Genomic DNA, 18,886 nt, shown 5'->3' with positions numbered 1-18,886 from the left:
TCAGGCTCGACATTTAAAAAGCGTGATTAGTTACATAGGGGACGAATGAATTAAAGGTGCACACATACAAATAACAGTTATATATTATCCTGAATATAGGAAAAATACTAGAATTAACATTTTTGTTCTCTTATGTACTGCTGCTTACATTTATGGTATACGTTAACAATAATGTTTATTCCTAGTTGAACAAAATGAAAAGGTGAAGATAACTACACATCGGGTCAAATGATAACCGAAGAACGGGGTCGGAAGACAGGACGTTTTATCAGCGACTATGAGTTGACATAAACGGGTGGCCGTGGTAAGATACAAGCCAATGTTGTGTTAAAAGACTTATAAGCGTTATTTTAAAATATGTCTACATTATCTTATCGTATTTGTTTGTGGGTTTTCATTACATATCAACTTGCATAACGCCTTGAAATGGTATTACACGCGATTTGTTCAGTGTGCAATCATACAAAGCTGTATAGCAATGTTTGTATATCTGAAACATATCTAAACATTTGAACATTCGTGGGTGATCGTGTGGTGTTGTGATAGTTGATTTCATAGGCAATAACATATACGTTTCATAACGTGTAATGAAATGTAAAATAAAAAAAATGTAATCAATGTAAAATAAAAAAAAAATGTTCATAGTTTATAGTCAATTCGTCAGAGAAGTGGGGTGAGGTAGAGACGACGGTCATTTCAACATCCCTCAAATCGGAGCATGTACACTGTATGCCATTTTCTTTTATGTCTGTCCATAGGTGACTGGATCTAACAAGGGCATTGGTCTGGCCATTGTTCGAGGCCTGTGTAAGGAGTTTGACGGGGATGTGCTTCTAACTGGTTCGTTTCATATCTGAAATGGTTCATTTACTTGATTCACTGATTTTAATGAGTAATTATGTTCTGACCGTTACTGATATTCGTAAACTCTAAAGTGGTGAGAACAGCATTAGTTGTAATTGCTATCTTATTTGTTACAGCCAGGTACACTATAACCAAATTTCAAAAATATGACGACGCATTTGTATGGTTTTATTACTTTAACGTCCTATTAAGTCAGGGTCATTTAAGGACGTTCTAGGTTTATTGGTGGATGAAAGCCGTAGTGTCCGGAGAAAAACCACCGACCAGCTGTCAGTAACTGCCCCATTTGGAATTCGAACTCACGACTCGAAGATGGAGGGCTTGTGGTAATATGTCAACATCATATCCTCTCGGCCCCAAACGACGAATTTGTAACATTCATGACAACATTTGACAAAATTCTCTCACACTTACTAATCAGTTGCATATAAAATGACAAATTTATAGTTTTACAATGCATATTTGCCCTTCTAAAATACATCAGAGCAACACATTACTATTCAAGCAATAAATATATCTAGGTCAAGTGTGACAAAAGTGTGACGTAACAACTCCATTTTTAAATACATGTAATCATATTCTAATCTTTCCCTGCAGAACTAACTAGAAGTACGAAATGTGACAAACTGACTAGAAGTACGAAATATGACAAACTGTAACTAACATAATAAAACTCTCATCAATAAGTGTAGTGCATATTATCGACGACCATTCTCCTACCTGCAGGGCGGCTGTCAACACTCGACATGCTTTGTGTTAACCAATCAAAGTTTCCCACTTGGGTTACGATGTTAGATTCTATTAAGCATCGTTCTTTTTCGACAGCCCGAAATCAAAGTCTAGGACTCAAAGCGGTTCAGGACCTAGAGAAGGAAGGACTCTGCCCTAAATTTCACCTGTTAGATGTTACTAAAGCAGAGACGATCCTTAAGCTGAAGGCTTTTCTCAAGGAAACGTATGGTGGACTAGATGTTCTGATCAACAACGCAGGAATTGCTTCTTTTGTAAGGGATAAGTCGTAGATAAAGATCGCTTTTTACTTCCGCTTCAGCTTTTGCTGCAAGACGTTATTGTATTTATTTTACATAGACAGAAGCATTTTTTTTAGATTTTACCTATTTGAAGTAGGATGCATCTTGCGGCGAAGGGAATTAACTTTGTAATAACTGTGAATATGTTAGTCAAAAAAGAGCACTGCAAGTTCTTTAGAAAAAATCAAAGTAATTTACATGTCAATCTTTTATCAATCTGATTAAAATACATATCCTTATTATCACTACGTTTGATAAGAGGATCTGACAACATCCCGTTAGGAATCACGTTCAGAAGACCTTTGGAAATGGCCAAACAAAGTTGCACTGCTAGAATCTTGACTAGGGACGACATAGTTTGAAAACGCTGTTCGAATTATTTTCGTATACGTAGTCATCTCGCCCAAAGGGCACAAGAAAGCTAAATGTATATATATACGCCTCTTAGTTATTAACAAGAAGTCTTTTAAGGTTCATCATACCACTTTGAGCTATCATTTTAGGGTGTAGTTTTCTTTCATTTTACTTACTTAAAACTGCAAATTATTGTATATCATTCTGTTCACTATTCACTAGACTAACTGATTATTTATGTTAGAAGTTTACAGAAGCTAGCAAATTACCACTATAACAATTTTAAATAAGATTTTAATATCATTTTTTTCAAAACTTAGAGTTATTTCCCTTGCCCCTTCAAAAACAAAATAAGAATAAGTTAGGATACCTTATTGTTCCTAAAATTACACCCCAGGTTTATTTTTTCATAAAGATTATGCTTGAAGTCGAGAAATGTTTAAAATATACCAGGGTATATAATGGAGAAATTTGGAATACAGCCATATTGGTACTACTTTTCAGTGAAGTATTGAGGCCCATAAGTGATAAAAGTGTTACAGCTGTAATAGCAACAGGAAAAAATGGCTCAAGATACAACCATCAATTTCAATATATTTTTCACTCACCAAGAATTCTCTGAGCTTGTTTCTGGGACGTTTACACTCTACCACTTTGAGTTATCCAGAAAAAGGTATCTTTGTCTTTATCCTTCTTTGTAAAGTATTGGCACCATGAAACTGCATAAAAAAAAAGAACATTTTAAATTCACTGATAACCGATATTGAATAATCTTTTTAATATAATACTTAGTTATTGTCACATTTTCAATATTTCTGTTCATTAAGTTTATCCTAGCTAGCACATATTTTTGTCTATGCATACGTCATTCCCTAAAGTAGATTTGAAGAACTGTGACACAACCAAACTCTGAAATATATTTTTAACTCACCATGTTATCAATGCAAAAATCTGTATTCTCAACAACTTATCAATGCCGAAATCTGCTTTTACACTAACTGACTCAATTTCCACCATATATAGCAATGCCCTCAATCCAACACTTCACGGAAATCTGAAAAATAAATAAATACTGAATACTGTTTCTGCCATAAAACAATGCACAAACTCAATGCTACATTTTACTGGTGATTTTATTTATATGGTGATTACTTACCATTTACCTCCCATTCAAAGATATTTGATATCGAATTCTTTGATTTTTATTATACTTTGATATATTTTTCGTTTTCCATTTTTTTTTTTTTGTAGGAGGGGTATCAATAAAACTTCTGATGGTAACGCTATGAATTACCTCTAATCATCAATAAATTTGACGTGTGCCATCTCAAAGTCTTCTACCAAATGGTCAATTTCATAAATGCCGTCCTCATACTCTATTTCATACACTGCACTTCTGGTTCCAGCTACACCTCTCACAAGTGAGAGAACAGTGCCATTGTACCACTCTGGATTGTTTCCCTCAGTGATCCATTGATGTGATATGGTTCTTCCCACAAAACTAGGTCTTTTCTTCCTGAAATAAAGTAAACATGCATAGAATATATTCAGTTTTAATGACTCATCAATATCAAACATCAAACTAAAGTGCAATATCATGACTGGTTTGTTAGAAGTATTATAAATCCAAAGTTTGATTATCATAGCATTACAGTAAATTGTAATTTGTCTCATTCACATTATTCATGTGATAACAGTACCTGTTGGGTCTATGTGAGGCTGGCTTGGGCTGTGCTGTTTTGTCTTCGTTCCTTCTCCCCACTCCAATATCTTCAAACTACAGAACACATACAAAACAAATATTTTGTTTAAACAATAGTACAAGTACAGCATCTACATCTGAAACAATTTCAAAATATGAATAACAGAAGTTTAATCACCAGCCAGCTTTGATTCTAATTGCCTTCAATAATATAAAATTATCCTAACACAATGCATACCCATAAACCTGGTTCCCTAATTCCAGGACTTTTCCCATTGCTTGGTACAGCAATTTCTGGTAACATGGCTTTCTTATAAAAGCTAGAGAGTTTTGGTAGCATTCGGAAATTCCACAGGTCTGAGTCTTTGTATATTCTTTCTACATGGATTTCATATGGTTTTTTCTGTTCGAACTATAAAGTCAATCCAAGGAAGTTGAGTAACATTAAGTAGTCCCTGACACTGGTAATAATAATCGTGTGTTCTTTTCAAAGAAAGTTTTCCATTCTGTTGTTCCAAACAAAAGTTTTTCATGCATTTTAATTTTGCTGCCTGGGTTAGATTAATTGGTTTACCATGGAGTAAATTTTTTATTTCAATAAGCCCTGTAATGTGATGATTCTCTACTACTTTTCCATCTGGACTACATGCCAGAAACTGATGTTGTGGATCAATGACTAGTCCGCTCTCAACAACTCTGACATTCTTCCCCTCCTTTGCAGCTATATTGGTGTATTCTTGTCTGGTAACGCGTTCTAATGCTATACCTTTCCTCATAGCAGCTGTACCTTTAAAAGAGGAGTAGAGTAGAGTTCTTACAATAGGTGCCACTTTAAGTGATGGGTTACGCTTAAATACTGAGGCGAAATTAGAGGAGGTCAATCTTATTTTTCTCTCTGATTTCCAGACGGCAGATGATGACTGATTACGTGATTCAATTTCGATTTTCTCAATGTCTCCAGTTGACTGGTTAAAGTGAGAGTCCATGAACTCCTGTCCTACTTTCTTTAGGTCAGAGGGAGATATGTCTTCGGTAACATCTGTAGCCTCCTTACCATACTCTTGCCTGGCCTTTTTGGATGATGATGTCTTGGACATGGCCAACTTCCTTTTCCAACGCCTTGCTCTTGCTTCTGGCTTTAACTTTGACTTGACGCTGCTTTGAAGACATCGGTGTCTTTTCTCATATAGGGCTGTAAAGTTGTCACCAGCTCTTGTTTTTGTACATTTTTCCCAGACCTGAGGAGACCAAGTGGGGCCTAAATTATATCTTAAAGCGCCCGCATAGCACCTAGTATGCCAAGATCCCCTGTTGCACAAATTGGTGTTCTTCCCTCCATCAAATTTTGTTCGAATGTGCATCCAGCACTCAGCCAAATTTGTTGTGTTATTTCCAATTAATCTTGCACTCTTGCATGCCACCCTATCAAGAATTAATGCCACGTCTTTCAGAATATCAGACCTTAAGGGATCCATAGTTACGGCTGTATCCAAACGTGATTCTTCCTGTGCCTCAATGGAAGACCCTTCAGACCAAAGTTTGGACTGTAGTTCAAAAACATCATCTGTAGTATTCTCCTCATTTAATGAGTTCACAGATCTGTTGGAGGACAGTGACCTTGCTTTGCAAAAATCTAAACTACATTTGTCATGCTGACCATATATGTGGAAAATACTGTTTCTGATATCATGCTCAAGTAATTTGGCGGCCTTCTTTTTATCTGGTAATGATGATCTCATACGTATCGCGCATCTGATGGAACTGGTTAGCCGAATACGTGTGCTTTTACATAAATTGCCTTTCCCTTTGTAGGATGGATTTTCATCAACAAGAGCTTCCAAGTGTGAACGTATGCACTTGCACACATGATTGGAGCATTCCAATTTCTGTACTTGCTTCCCCCATATTGGTCCATCTTCGCGTATACGGGCAAATACGGATGAATCTCCATCACCAATAATGTTCATATATCTGATTCCAAGCTTGTCAGCGTTGTGAAAACCTTCGAGAATAATGTCTGACTCCATGGCCTGGCTTGACTTTGTCCAGTTTTTAAAACACTTGTGGGGCTTTGGAGTATCAGAGGTACTTGTACTACAAATGTAGCAGTGTTTATTGCGGATGCCAAGGTGTAACACTTTTTTTGTTGCTGCTCCAATAATGACAGCTGCTCCCCCTAGCGCATCATAAGTGTGTTTATGAGAGCGCTTGCTCCAGCCACCATCACAAATAACATCGATGGCAGGAACTCCTACAATCAATACAACAACCTGCATTCAGTTTAATATATCACATATGAATAAGATAAGATTTACAGCTTTTGTTCTTTAACAATTTAATCTATTTTATCATAAGCAAAATCAATATGATAGATTTCAATTTTGTTCATAATTCGACCAGATATATAACAGAATAATGTTTATAATAATTACTTCATAGATCTAATTCTCCACAATATACTGTGATCCCCATTTCATTAAACCTAATTGAGGGCCTTAACACTTTTTTCATCATACATAAATTATGTAGGAATTACTGGCTTCAGTTTTTTCATTGGTTCGTGATAAGCAAGATTTTAATATATCAGTTGGAAATAGTTTTAACCTTACCTTCATGATATTTGCCTTTAGAAATAGCAATTTCCTTTTCTGCCTCAATAGCCTCTCTCAACTCGGCCTCCAACACATCTGCCCACCATGTATTTATATTCTTCTCAATGTTGGAAAAGGTTTTTTCGCTCATGCCTGGTGAGTCAGTGCATGCTAAGAACTCGTTTAAATGAGCCAGGCCATTTCCAGTGACAAGTGAACCCCACACTGCTCTTACATTAATGTCAAAATGCCTACTTTTTTCGCTGCTTTCCAATGTAGAACTAGTTTCAAATTGGAATGATTTCTTACATCCATTACACTGTACATGAAGGATTGACGCTAATCCATAAGTCTGGCATTCCGATGCTATTGTGATTGGACTGCCCCCTTTCAATGCAATTTGTCGTGCACCATCACACAAAGCCGAATGTACAGTTATTTTGCTAATTTTATTTTGTAGACATGACATGTTTATGAAACGATATCCATCACCGGTCTTGTTTGATACTTTTGGCACCTGCCTATTGGTTGTTGTATATTTCACACCATATGCATCACAACTGGTGGCTCTAGTTGAGGCCACACGAAACAATTTGCCAGTCTTGTTTTTTATTGTGTTTCGTGATATCTTTAGTACTATGCGATTAGTGTCTTTACTATCAACTAGAGTGCTTGAATATTTATATTTCCTTCTACCTCCGACATGGTGTTTGTTTCTACGGTAATTTCGGTACCAACCAGAAGCCAAACCAAACCTTTTCTGACGCTTTTTGGAAGTTCCCATGGTGAATTAATTTCGTTTTCTACCTATGTATCATCTTCCGAGGAATTATATCCACTTGTGGGCTGTCGTATTTTTCATATAGTAAACACGTCATTTGGGACAATAACAACAACAAGAAAAAATGATGAAGTTGGCTTTATTGGTTGTTTATATCAAATACATACATGAAAAAAAGCTAAAACTAAAAAATAATGTTATTGTGAAGTTTGCAAATCGTGTGTCGAATCACGGCTGACAAGCTGGCTGGTGACATTTACAAGGGAAGATGACAACAAATCATAATAAAGATCGTTGACATATGTGTCATTATTAAGTAATTCAACTAATTTACTTACCTTGCCGCTGTGTAAATAGCCAAAATCCGTGTTTAATTTGCTATTTTTCGAGCTTCCACTCTGGTTACTTTCACTTTGGCCAAATTACCGTCTGTACTTACAGGAACCGGAAACAGCTGCACAGGAAGTAGTCCAACAGTAACACGTTATTAATATAATGATTATTTTACACTAGACATCAGCAGAATGTTATACATATATGTAATAAATGTTTCGAATTAAGCTTTAACATATTGATATTGAAATGACGCATAACTTTGTTTTTTATGTTTTGGCGTAGTAATATTAGCATAGTCCCTAGGAAGACGTCAACAAACTTCTCGTGATGTAGATTTTGTTGGAAGAAATTCTAGACAGAAATTGACCCGATCTCAACATATTGTGGTCTGTGTAATAGATCGAGGTTGGAAATTCCTTAACCAGTGATGGCATGAATGTAAATTTAACGGTTTTATGGTAAACACAGATTTTATCAGACACATGTGGTTTCCATCATGGCTGCCTCCATGATATGAACATCCCTTGAAATGATTGTGGAATTTCTACTTTCACTGTATCATAATTTGAATTTTTGCCCTTGTATGACCTAAAGAAATTTAAGAGGCATGGGAAAATATTTAGTTTTTAAAATGTTGAAATTCATATTTAGTGTTCTAAGTTTTTTTAGTATACTGCTCTGGATTTTTCTATGTTTACATTTTTATGACAAAGTTACTAAATATGCCAAATCCTTTCCAGTATATAAACAGTGTCAATGTATAGCTTCAGGCATTATTCAACCATGATAACATTCATCTTTTAGATCTCCAGTCTATATAAATGAAATTTTAATAAATATCGCACATCATATTATGGTCCTGCTCAGGTGGTATGATGAACCTTAAAGATGTTATCTTATTTGAACGGTTTGACCTTGAATAACGATCAAGGTTATTCATTTGAAAAAACTTGGTAGCCCTTCATCCCAGCATGCAGCAGGCCCAATATGATTACCCTGGGCCTTTTGTTTCGTCAGAAGAGGTCGTTTCAAGAATTTTGCCTTTTTTACCCCTGTGACATTGAACGAAGGCCAAGGTCATTCATTGAGCAAACTTGGTAGCCCTTCATCCCAGCATGCTACAGGCCAAATATTAGTACCCTGCGCATTCGGTTATTGAGAAGAAGTCGTTTAAATGAAACGTTTATGCACGGCGAATGACGACGGACGATGCATCATGACAATAAAATCAAACTCCCTTATCCCGCTCCTACATACTGTGTATATATTTGAGTCAGTTTGGAGATACAGTGTATGCATATAGAGACATTGCTTGCCGTAGTACATTATTATACCTTATTAATTCCACGGCTATTCATCTTTGCGGGTTTTCCGCATTACAAGTACATATTTTTCACGGTAATTTTATTTTGATATGTAAACTGATTTTATTATGCTGTATCCCTATATTGAAATATTCCTATCTTTCGAAAAAAACCATGCAATTCCATATTATACGACAATTCGGTTTATAATGATAAGAAGTGTGCTGTGTGTTACTGATCATAAGACCATTATTCCTGAATTGTCAAAATATGTCTTATAATTTTGATTTATGCTCCACTGTCTTGGCAAAAACTTGCCTTTAGTTTATTAGCTCACCTGGTCCAAAGGACCGAGGTGAGCTTTTTGGATAATGCAGCGTCCGTCGTCCGACAATCGACTTCTTCTTCATTACCCTGGTCGGATTCTTATGGGCTACTAACTGAAAATTGTACAAATGATGGGACTGACCCCCTCTGGACCTGAGGGGCGGGACCAAAAGGGGTCGATTTGGCTATTTACATATAAACGACTTCTTCTCTGAAACCAAGCATGGGATAGCACCCATAATGCAATGGCAGCATCCTTATAGGGCTGGGATTCAAAATTGTACAAATGATGAGGCTAACCTGCCGGGGGCCTGCGGGGCGGGGTCGAAAGGAGTCAATTTGGCTATTTCCATATAAGCGACTTTTTCTCTGAATCTAAGCATGATATAGCACTCATAATGCAATGGCAGCATCCTGATAGGTGGGGATTCGAAATTGTACAAATGATGGAGCTGACCCCCCGGGGGTTTGAGTTGAGCGTTCGCCCCTGTGAGGAAGGCTCTGGGTTCTGTCCCCTGGCCGAGACACACCAAAGTCTATAAAAGTGGTATTTTCTGCTCCTGCTTAGCGTTCAGCATACAGGGAGTGGGACGACTGGTTCGCCCGTTGTCAGTATATTGTGACCTGGTGGGGTGTGTTGCTTGGTGTCTTCGGCGGCATGCTTCAGTGATATAGCACTATAAAAAGGGCAACAGTTCCACTATACAAGAAGACACAACACGAACATACCGCAGTCTCCCAGTATACTCACCTCGCACAACATACACGCAACACACCGCATACATGGGAGGCCGTCCTTACATGACCATAGCTGTTAATAGGACGTTAATTAATCAAACAAACAAACAAAGGGGGCTTGACGGGCGGGGTCGAAAGGGGTCAATTTGGCTATTTCCATATAAACGACTTCTTCTCTGAAACTAAGCATGAAATAAGACCCATAATGCAATTGTAGCATCGTTATAGAGTGGCGATTCAAAACTGTACAAAGGATGAGGCTTAACCCCCGGGGTCATGAGGTGCAGGTTCAAAAGGGGTCAATTTGGCTATTGTCATATAAACGACTTCCTCCCTGAAACCAAGCATCGGATAGCACCCATAATGGTAGCATCCTTATAGGGTGGGGATTCAAAATTGTACAAATGATGGAGCTAACCCCCGCGGGCCTGAGGGGCGGGGTCGAAAGGGTTCAATTTGGTTATTTCCATATAAACGACTTCTTCTCTGAAACTAAGCTTGAGATAAGACTCATAATGCAATGGTAGCATCGTTATAGGGTGGGGATTCAAAACTGTACAAATGATGTGACTTAATCCCCGGGAGCCTGAGGGGCATGGTCAAAAGGAGTCAATTTGGCTATTTCCATATAAACGACTTATTCCCCGAAACCAAGCATCGAATAGCACCCATAATGCTATGGTAGTATCCTTAAAGGGTGAGTATTCAAAATTGTACAAATGATGGGGCTTACCCCGGGGGCCTGAGAGGCGGGGTCCAAAGGGGTAAATTTGGCTATTTCCATATAAGTGACTTTTTCTCTGAAACTATGCATGGGATAAGACTCATAATGCAATGGCAGCATCCTTATAGGATGGGGATTCAGAATTGTACAAATGATGGAGCTGACCCCTCGGAGGCCTGAGGGGCGGGGTCGAAAGGGTTCAATTTGGCTATTTCCATATAAACGACTTCTACTCTAAAACTAATCGTGAGATAAGACTCATATGCAATGGTAGCCTCGTTATAGGTTGGGGATTTAAAACTACAAATGATGGGGCTTAACCCCCGGGGGCATGAGGGGCAGAGTCAAAGGGGGTCAATTTGGCTAATTCTGTATAAACGACTTCTTCTCTGCAACTAAACATGGGATTACGCTCATAATGCAATGGTAACATCATTATAGGGTTGGGATTCAAAATTGTGCAAATGATCCCCGGGGGTCTGAAGGGTGGGGTCAAAAGGGGTCAATTTAGCTATTTCTATATAAACGACCTCTCTGCAACTAAGCATGGAAGAGCACTCATAATGCAATGGTAGCCTCCTTATAGGGTTGGGGTCTGAAATTGCAAAAATGATAGGACTGACCCACCGGGGCCTCAGACGGCAATAGACGCGGGACCAAAAAGGTCAATTAGGCCACTATTCTCAAATAAATTACTTCTTCTCTGAAGCTATGTATTGGATAGCATATTTTTATGGTATCAATAGCATCATTATATGGTTGTGATTCAAAATTAAACTTGTGAAGTTAATTTTGTTAATTTTTCTTAGTGTAAGAGTCTTTGTGATAATTACTAAAAAAATAAACGGGTGAGCGATACAGGCTCTCTTGGCCTATTGTATATTTTTCTTCCGAAATATTTTTTTTCATTTTAGAAGGTTATCATTTTCGCACATGCAGCATATCTATCAGATGGCTATTCAGAGCGACCACATGCAACCGTGTTAACGTAATTTTTGTTATTGTAACCACTTTGTTTAGCTTATTTAAGTAAGTAGCTTTTAGGTGCCTATGTTGAGTTATTATTGTGTTCAATAAGCGCAAATTATGTATACTAGAAGAAATCGAGTATTCTTCTCCATCATATTACATAACGCTTTTCAATGATCACAGAAAGACAGGGAAAAATCATTGGTTTTTCACTGTTTATGTTTATTAGATTTCTGCAACTGGAAATACTGGTGATGACGCAGAAACTATTGTGAGGACAAATTTTACTGGCTTATGTGATGTTTCGGAGGCCCTCTTCCCGCTATTACGGCCGCATGCTAGGTTTGTGTGAAGTAATTTTTAATTCGGTCGGTAGTTTTCACTGAGATATTATTTACAATATAAAGCGTTGATGCAAATTAAACATTGGGGAAAAGGTACTAAAAAAGAGGATATATTTTAGTGTTTACTATTTTTAACTCTTGATCAGATTAATCTCCATTATTGAACTTAAAATGGGTAATTGTTATACCCCAATGAAATTGTTTCTAGTATATAAACTCTATTGACAAAAATGACAATAAATGAACTATTCCGTTAAGCGGTCCAAAGAACTGTTAAAATGTGCTGTTGGACCGGGGTGACGTCACACATATATTTCGTGACGTCAATGTATTGTTTTAAGTCAATGGGTAAAACAAAACACTCATCGACTGGGTTTTCGGGCAACATATGATTTGTTGGACCCTCACACAAACTGTTGCCCTTGAACTTCGGCCTCTGGCAAGTTTGTATTCGGGTTCAACAAATCATCTGTTGCCATCAACCCCAGTCAACAACTGTATAATGTTTTACCCGCGAAAATAAATCTGATACTTAATATTTTGTATGCTGTATTTTATTAACTGAGCTGAACATTAAATGGTAAATGACTCATCTAAACTCACAAATGCATATTTGGGAAAAGTAGCTGCTGTTAAAATTAGTAGGGCGATGGATTTATATTTAAAGGTAGGTTTCGCCCAATGAAATAAAAAGACTACGAAATTGAAATTTATCCAGTACATAGATATAATCTTCAGATCATTTTCAATACATACAGCGAACAATATGGGTGGTCAGTTGCCTAGCTTGACCAGGAAAATATTCCTCTAAAATAGAGCGAAGTCAAGCTATATAGAACATGACGTATATTTTTCCAAAACGAAGTCGCAGCAACAAACGGAAGCGTGCAACAAAAAGTCAGATGGCAGTGACAGTTTGCCACGGCATGTTTAGTTAAAAAAACAATAACAACAAATCGAAGTGCGATGGACTGTTTATACATATCATATAATATAAAACACTTGATGTTGCTTACATACGCTCGCTAGCTTAGTACACCAAACATTACTCACCACGTGCAACGCCGTTACACGAGTCCAAACAGATCCGGGCAAGTTCTGCTTGAGATGGGGCTTCTGTTTCTTCAATTGCTACATTCCATTTCTGAATTAAATTCCCTATAGATATTATAGAGTGCTACCGATTCCATTATAATTTCCTCCACTTTGTTGCCGATTCGGATGAATTATTTTTATCTCATTCACGTTTAGTGCGCAACAATGCGCATGCGCGAAACTTCGACAATACAATCTATCGCAGCTTCGATTCATTTGCATACTATATTGTCTGACAAACACCGTAATAAATCAAGGATTTCCTTCAATTTTTTATTCAAGACACATTTGTTCAATCTCAAACGCATAAAGAAATTAAATATTGAGGTATTTTTTTTCATCTTTTCTTCCGTTTATCGGATTTTACAAAACATATTTATATGGTTGGGCGAAACCTACCTTTAAGAATTTGTACATTGCTAGGCTGTGCCAATCTCTAACATAAGGTTGGAATACGGTTTTGTATGTAGTTATCAGTTTCATAATGATATTTTTTAGTGGAAATAATACAACAATTTTTTTATCAATATGTTTTCCAGGGTAGTTAATATATCAAGTATGTTATCAGTTGTGGCATTACAAAAATGCAGTAGCGAATTACAGAGAAGATTCAAAGATAAGAGCATTAGTGCAGAAGAACTAAAGATGCTAATGCAGCAATTTGTTGAGTACGTATATACCATGTCTATTTTATTTTAATGCAAAAAATATTCAGTCATCCTTTTTTTTTAAATGAAGATATAATTAATCGTGTTTATTCATGAAATTGATAGAGCTTGGCTATACGCAAAGCTCTGGAAGAACGATAATGAATGGCACTGAAAATGTCAATATTTCTCTGCACATCATTTATGGTTTTATATGTACACGGTTCAGCTTACCCCTATAACTTTATCATTACGCTATGTAGTTCAGCAGCCATAATATCGCTATGTATTTTTATATTTGTATCCTAGTTTTTTTGTGACGCTCCGTGACCACAGGTTGTAAGTGTAGACAACATAAATACACCGTAATTAGCTAATAGCTCATCATGGTGTCAAGACAGAATTAAGAAATGCATCATCCGATTATAAGTGTCCTTCTTTTTGAAGCTGCATCAAATTGGGTATCCATGGTGACCACGGCTGGCCTACTGGAAAACTGACAGCTGGTTATGGTGTGTCTAAGATAGGAGTGTCGGTCATGTCATTTATACAGCAAAGGGACTTACAGGGAGATCCCAGGCCGGACATAGTGGTCAATGCGGTAAGGACGGTCTAATAGATTCGGTTATAGGTGTACTAATAGGACAAGGTTATATCAAGCCGATTAAAAAAAAACCACATACATACGAGACTTGTTGAGTTTTGACATGAGGAACCTTACACAATGTAATCCTGTCCATTTTTTGACACACACGTTTCACTATTTTTTATATTTTCTTTCTTGCCCATTGAGAACGTGGATATACGCAAAATCCTAAAAGAGCAAGAATGAAGATCATGTGGCATTTGAAATATGAATACCCTACTGTACGCGAGGGTTAAGATAGTCCTGTCGACTTGCCACACCCATGTTTGATTATTTACCTTTCATACCAAAGAAGCCATAGGGATTTTTAGTTGTTTTAAAACATTTCATCGCGCTGTCATCAAAGTAACATCGTCGTTACGCTTCGCCATTAAGTACGTAATTGACAATGTACGCTATATTATGCTGCATATAATATTGACGTTGCGTAATTGTCTAGCACGTGTGAGGTTTCCTACACCATAATGTGTAACTTGTGCTCTCCCTAGTAATCACGGGATTTATCCCTGTGAAGTATGGATATATTGGTCCAAGTTAAGAGAAATCTTAATCTCACTCCACTCGGACCAAGACTGAATGCACGCACAGAACAGTTGTATGACGTCATGACAACAATATTAGAGTATTTCTAATCCTGCCGAATTCACTAATAGGACCAAATGTAAATTATTGACACAACGCAATACACACTTGGAAATAATGACAGATATTTATTAGTTGATTTCATACTGCTCTACACAGTTTAACCTGATTGCCCTTGTATGTATTTCAGTGTTGCCCTGGGTATGTGATGACGGATCTTACTGGGCAGAATGGTACAAAAACTACCGACCAAGGTATTTTAATAGTATATCATTGTTATTATTCTCTAAATCAAAAACTGCCGACCTATGTAATCTTAACATATGCATCATTATTAAACACCTTTTAATCAAAAACAAGACCTAGGTATTTCAATCCATATAACATTCTTAAACTTCTCTTAATCAAACCTAGGTATATCAATCCATATATCATCCTTAAACTTCTCTAAATCAGACCTAGGTATATCGATCCATATATTATCCTTGAAGTTCTCTAGATCAGACATGGGTATCTCAATCCATATATTATCCTTAAACTTTTCTAAAGCAGACCTAGGTATATCGATCCATATATTATCCTTAAACTTCTCTATATTAGAACTAGGTATCTGAATCTATATATTATCCTTAAACTTTTCTAAATCAGACCTAGGTATCTCAATCCATATATCATCCTTAAACTTCTCTAAATCAGACCTAGGTATCTCAATCCATATATCATCCTTAAACTTCTCTAAATCAAACCTAGGTATCTCAATCTATATATCATCCTTTAACTTCTCTAAATCAGATCTGGGTATCTCAATCCATATATCGTCCATAAACATCTCTAAATCAGACCTGAGTATATCAATCCATTTATTATCCTTAAATCTCTCTAAATCAGACCTAGGTATCACAATCCATATATCATCCGTAAACTTCTCTAAATCAGACCTAGGTATATCAATCCATATATCATCCTTAAACTTCTCTAAATCAGACCTAGGTATCTTAATCCATATATCATCCTCAAACTTCTCTAAATCAGACCTAGGTATCTCAATCCATATATCACTCCTAAACTTCCCTAAATCAGACCTAGGTACATTGTATATCAATCAATATATCATCGATAAATTTCTCTAAATCAGACCTTGGTATACCAATCCATGTATCATCCTTAAACTTCTCTAAATCAGACCTAGGTATCTCAATCCATATATTCTCCTTAAACTTCTCTAAATCAGACCTAGGTATCTCAATCCATATATTATCCTTAAACTTCTCTAAATCAGACCTAGGTATCTCAATCCATATATTCTCCTTAAACTTCTCTAAATCAGACCTAGGTATCCTTAAACTTCTCTAAATCAGACCTAGGTATCTCAATCCATATATCATCCTTAAACTTCTCTAAATCAGACCTAGGTATCTCAATCCATATATCATCCTTAAACTTCTCTAAATCAGACCTAGGTATCTCAATCCATATATCATCCTTAAACTTCTCTAAATCAGACCTTGGTATCTCAATCTATATATTATCACCCGCTTTCTCCGAAATGAGGGATATTGATTTGGGTTTGTCCGTCTGTCTGTCTGTCACACTTCGTTTCCGTGCAATAACTGTAACAAATGTAAACCAATTTTCTTGAAACTTGGTGACAAGGTTAAATGCCTGAAGGGCTCAGCCAAGTTTGATCGCGACTTCCGATGGACCTTATTTATTGGAGTTATTGCCCTTTGAATTACTAAAAACGTCATTTTCTGCCATTTCTGTGCAATAAGTGTAACAAATGTAAACCGATTTAAATGCCTCAAGGACTCCTGTCAGGTTTGATTAGGACTTTCAACGCACTTTATTTAGCGGAGTTATGACCCTTTACTTAAATAAAAAAGTCAGTTTCTGCCGCTTTAGTACAATAACTGTAATAAATATTAACCGATTTTCTTCAAACTTGGTAAAAAGGTTAAATGCCTTAAGTGCCCAGCCAGGTTCGATCAATCCTTTCAGCGGATGTTATTTATCAGAGTTATGACCCTTTAATTTACTTTACATTTTTCGGCAGTTTCTGTGTAATAACTAACAAATGTTAAAACTAATATTGTTAAAACTTGGTAAAAAGGTAAATGCCTTAAGGGCTTAGCCAAGTTCGATCGTCACTTTTGGCAGATCTTAATTAGCAGAGTTTTGGCCCTTTGATTTTATAAAAAAAGTAATTTTCTGCCACTTCCGTAAAAAACTGCAATAAATATTAACCGATTTTCTTCAAACTTGGTAACAAGTTAAATGTCTTAGGGCTCGGCCAAGTCCGATCGCCACTTGCGACGGACCTTATTTAGCAGAGTTATGGTTCTTTAAATTATTTTTTTTTAAAAGTCATTTTCTGCAATTTCCCTGCAATTACTCTAATAAATATTAACCAATTTTCTTCAAACTTGGTAACAAGGTCAAATGCTTTAAGGGCTTAGCCAAGATCGATTGCCACTTTTGGCCGACATTATGTAGTGGAGTTAATGTTCTTTGATATACTAAAAACGTCATTTTCTGCTATTCCCTGTGCCATAATTGTAACAAATGTAAACCGATTTTCTTAAAAATTAGTATCGAAGTTAAAAGCCTTAAGGTCTCAGTCAAATTTAATAGTCACTTTTAGCGGACATTAGTTTACACATCTTATTTCCTAATAAGACTTCAGTTTATTTTTTCCTGTTTCAACCAAGGTTAAACCTAACCTCAATAATTTTTACCTACAATATGTCCTGAAAGCGCGAGATGGAAATTCCACGAATTTGCTTGTTACCTTAAACTTCTCTAAATAATTTCTATAAGAAATTACTACTTCGCAAGCTTAAATTTCTCAAACAGGCGAATGTCTACTCTACATTGCACCATGACAACAAAAATCTATGACAAATACCTTTGCTTAAAGAGTTTGGTTGATAGACAAATCAGATTAATGTATTGGTAGACTGACATACGTCAGCATCATTTGTTATTGATAGATGGTTTCCCAAAGAATTGAGTAGAATTATCATTAAGATCGTTTACTATTTAAATACAGAGACAATTACAAGTGAATTATATGATAGTATAGTGTTGAGATTATATGGATATATACAGAGTGTGCCACACTAGCGCTTGGTTTCTCAGGTATTTTCCCCGTCTAAATTACAAGCCTGATTATTTACGGTTTTAGTCATATAATTTTTTGTTCATTCAAGAATAAATATTTTACAGGAGCAGAAACACCACTTTACCTGGCAATGCTGCCGCCAAATACAAAGGATCCTAGAGGTCAGCTCGTGTCGGAGAAACAGACTGTTGACTGGAATTCGTTAATTAGTTTGTTGTAACACATAACTGTTACATGGCTGTTGACTGGAAGTCGTTAATTAGTTTGTTGTAACACATAACTGTTACATGGCTGTTGACTGGAATTCGTTAATTAGTTTGTTGTAACACATAACTGTTACATGGCTGTTGACTGGAATTCGTTAATTAGTTTGTTGTAACACATAACTGTTACATGGCTGTTGACTGGAAGTCGTTAATTAGTTTGTTGTAACACATAACTGTTACATGGCTGTTGACTGGAAGTCGTTGATTAGTTTGTTGTAACACATAACTGTTACATGGCTGTTGAACTGTTACATGGCTGTTGACTGGAATTCGTTAATTAGTTTGTTGTAACACATAACTGTTACATGGCTGTTGACTGGAAGTCGTTAATTAGTTTGTTGTAACACATAACTGTTACATGGCTGTTGACTGGAAGTCGTTGATTAGTTTGTTGTGACACGTAATAGTTACATTGGTGAAATTAGTTAACTGTATTATATAGCAAAATAAGGAAAAGTTTAGCG

The 18,886-nt window shown here is 36.5% G+C and overlaps 1 protein-coding gene across 1 annotated transcript; it reads left to right on the top strand.

The window, feature by feature from the left end:
- Window positions 1-289: 289 nt before the first annotated feature.
- On the top strand, window positions 290-18,660 carry LOC138332641 (carbonyl reductase [NADPH] 1-like; the record flags this gene model as incomplete). The annotated part of the gene is made up of 7 exons (XM_069280643.1): window positions 290-304; window positions 759-840; window positions 1,690-1,868; window positions 11,951-12,063; window positions 14,255-14,408; window positions 15,226-15,289; window positions 18,261-18,660. Coding segments are annotated over 7 exons (723 nt in total), but the record flags the coding sequence as incomplete, so codon positions are not given.
- Window positions 18,661-18,886: the final 226 nt, after the last annotated feature.

Source organism: Argopecten irradians, chromosome 10 (assembly GCF_041381155.1).
Source record: "Argopecten irradians isolate NY chromosome 10, Ai_NY, whole genome shotgun sequence".
NCBI lineage: Eukaryota > Metazoa > Mollusca > Bivalvia > Pectinida > Pectinidae > Argopecten > Argopecten irradians.
Note: the sequence above shows the minus strand (reverse complement) of the source record. Positions and strands in the feature narration are given on the sequence as shown.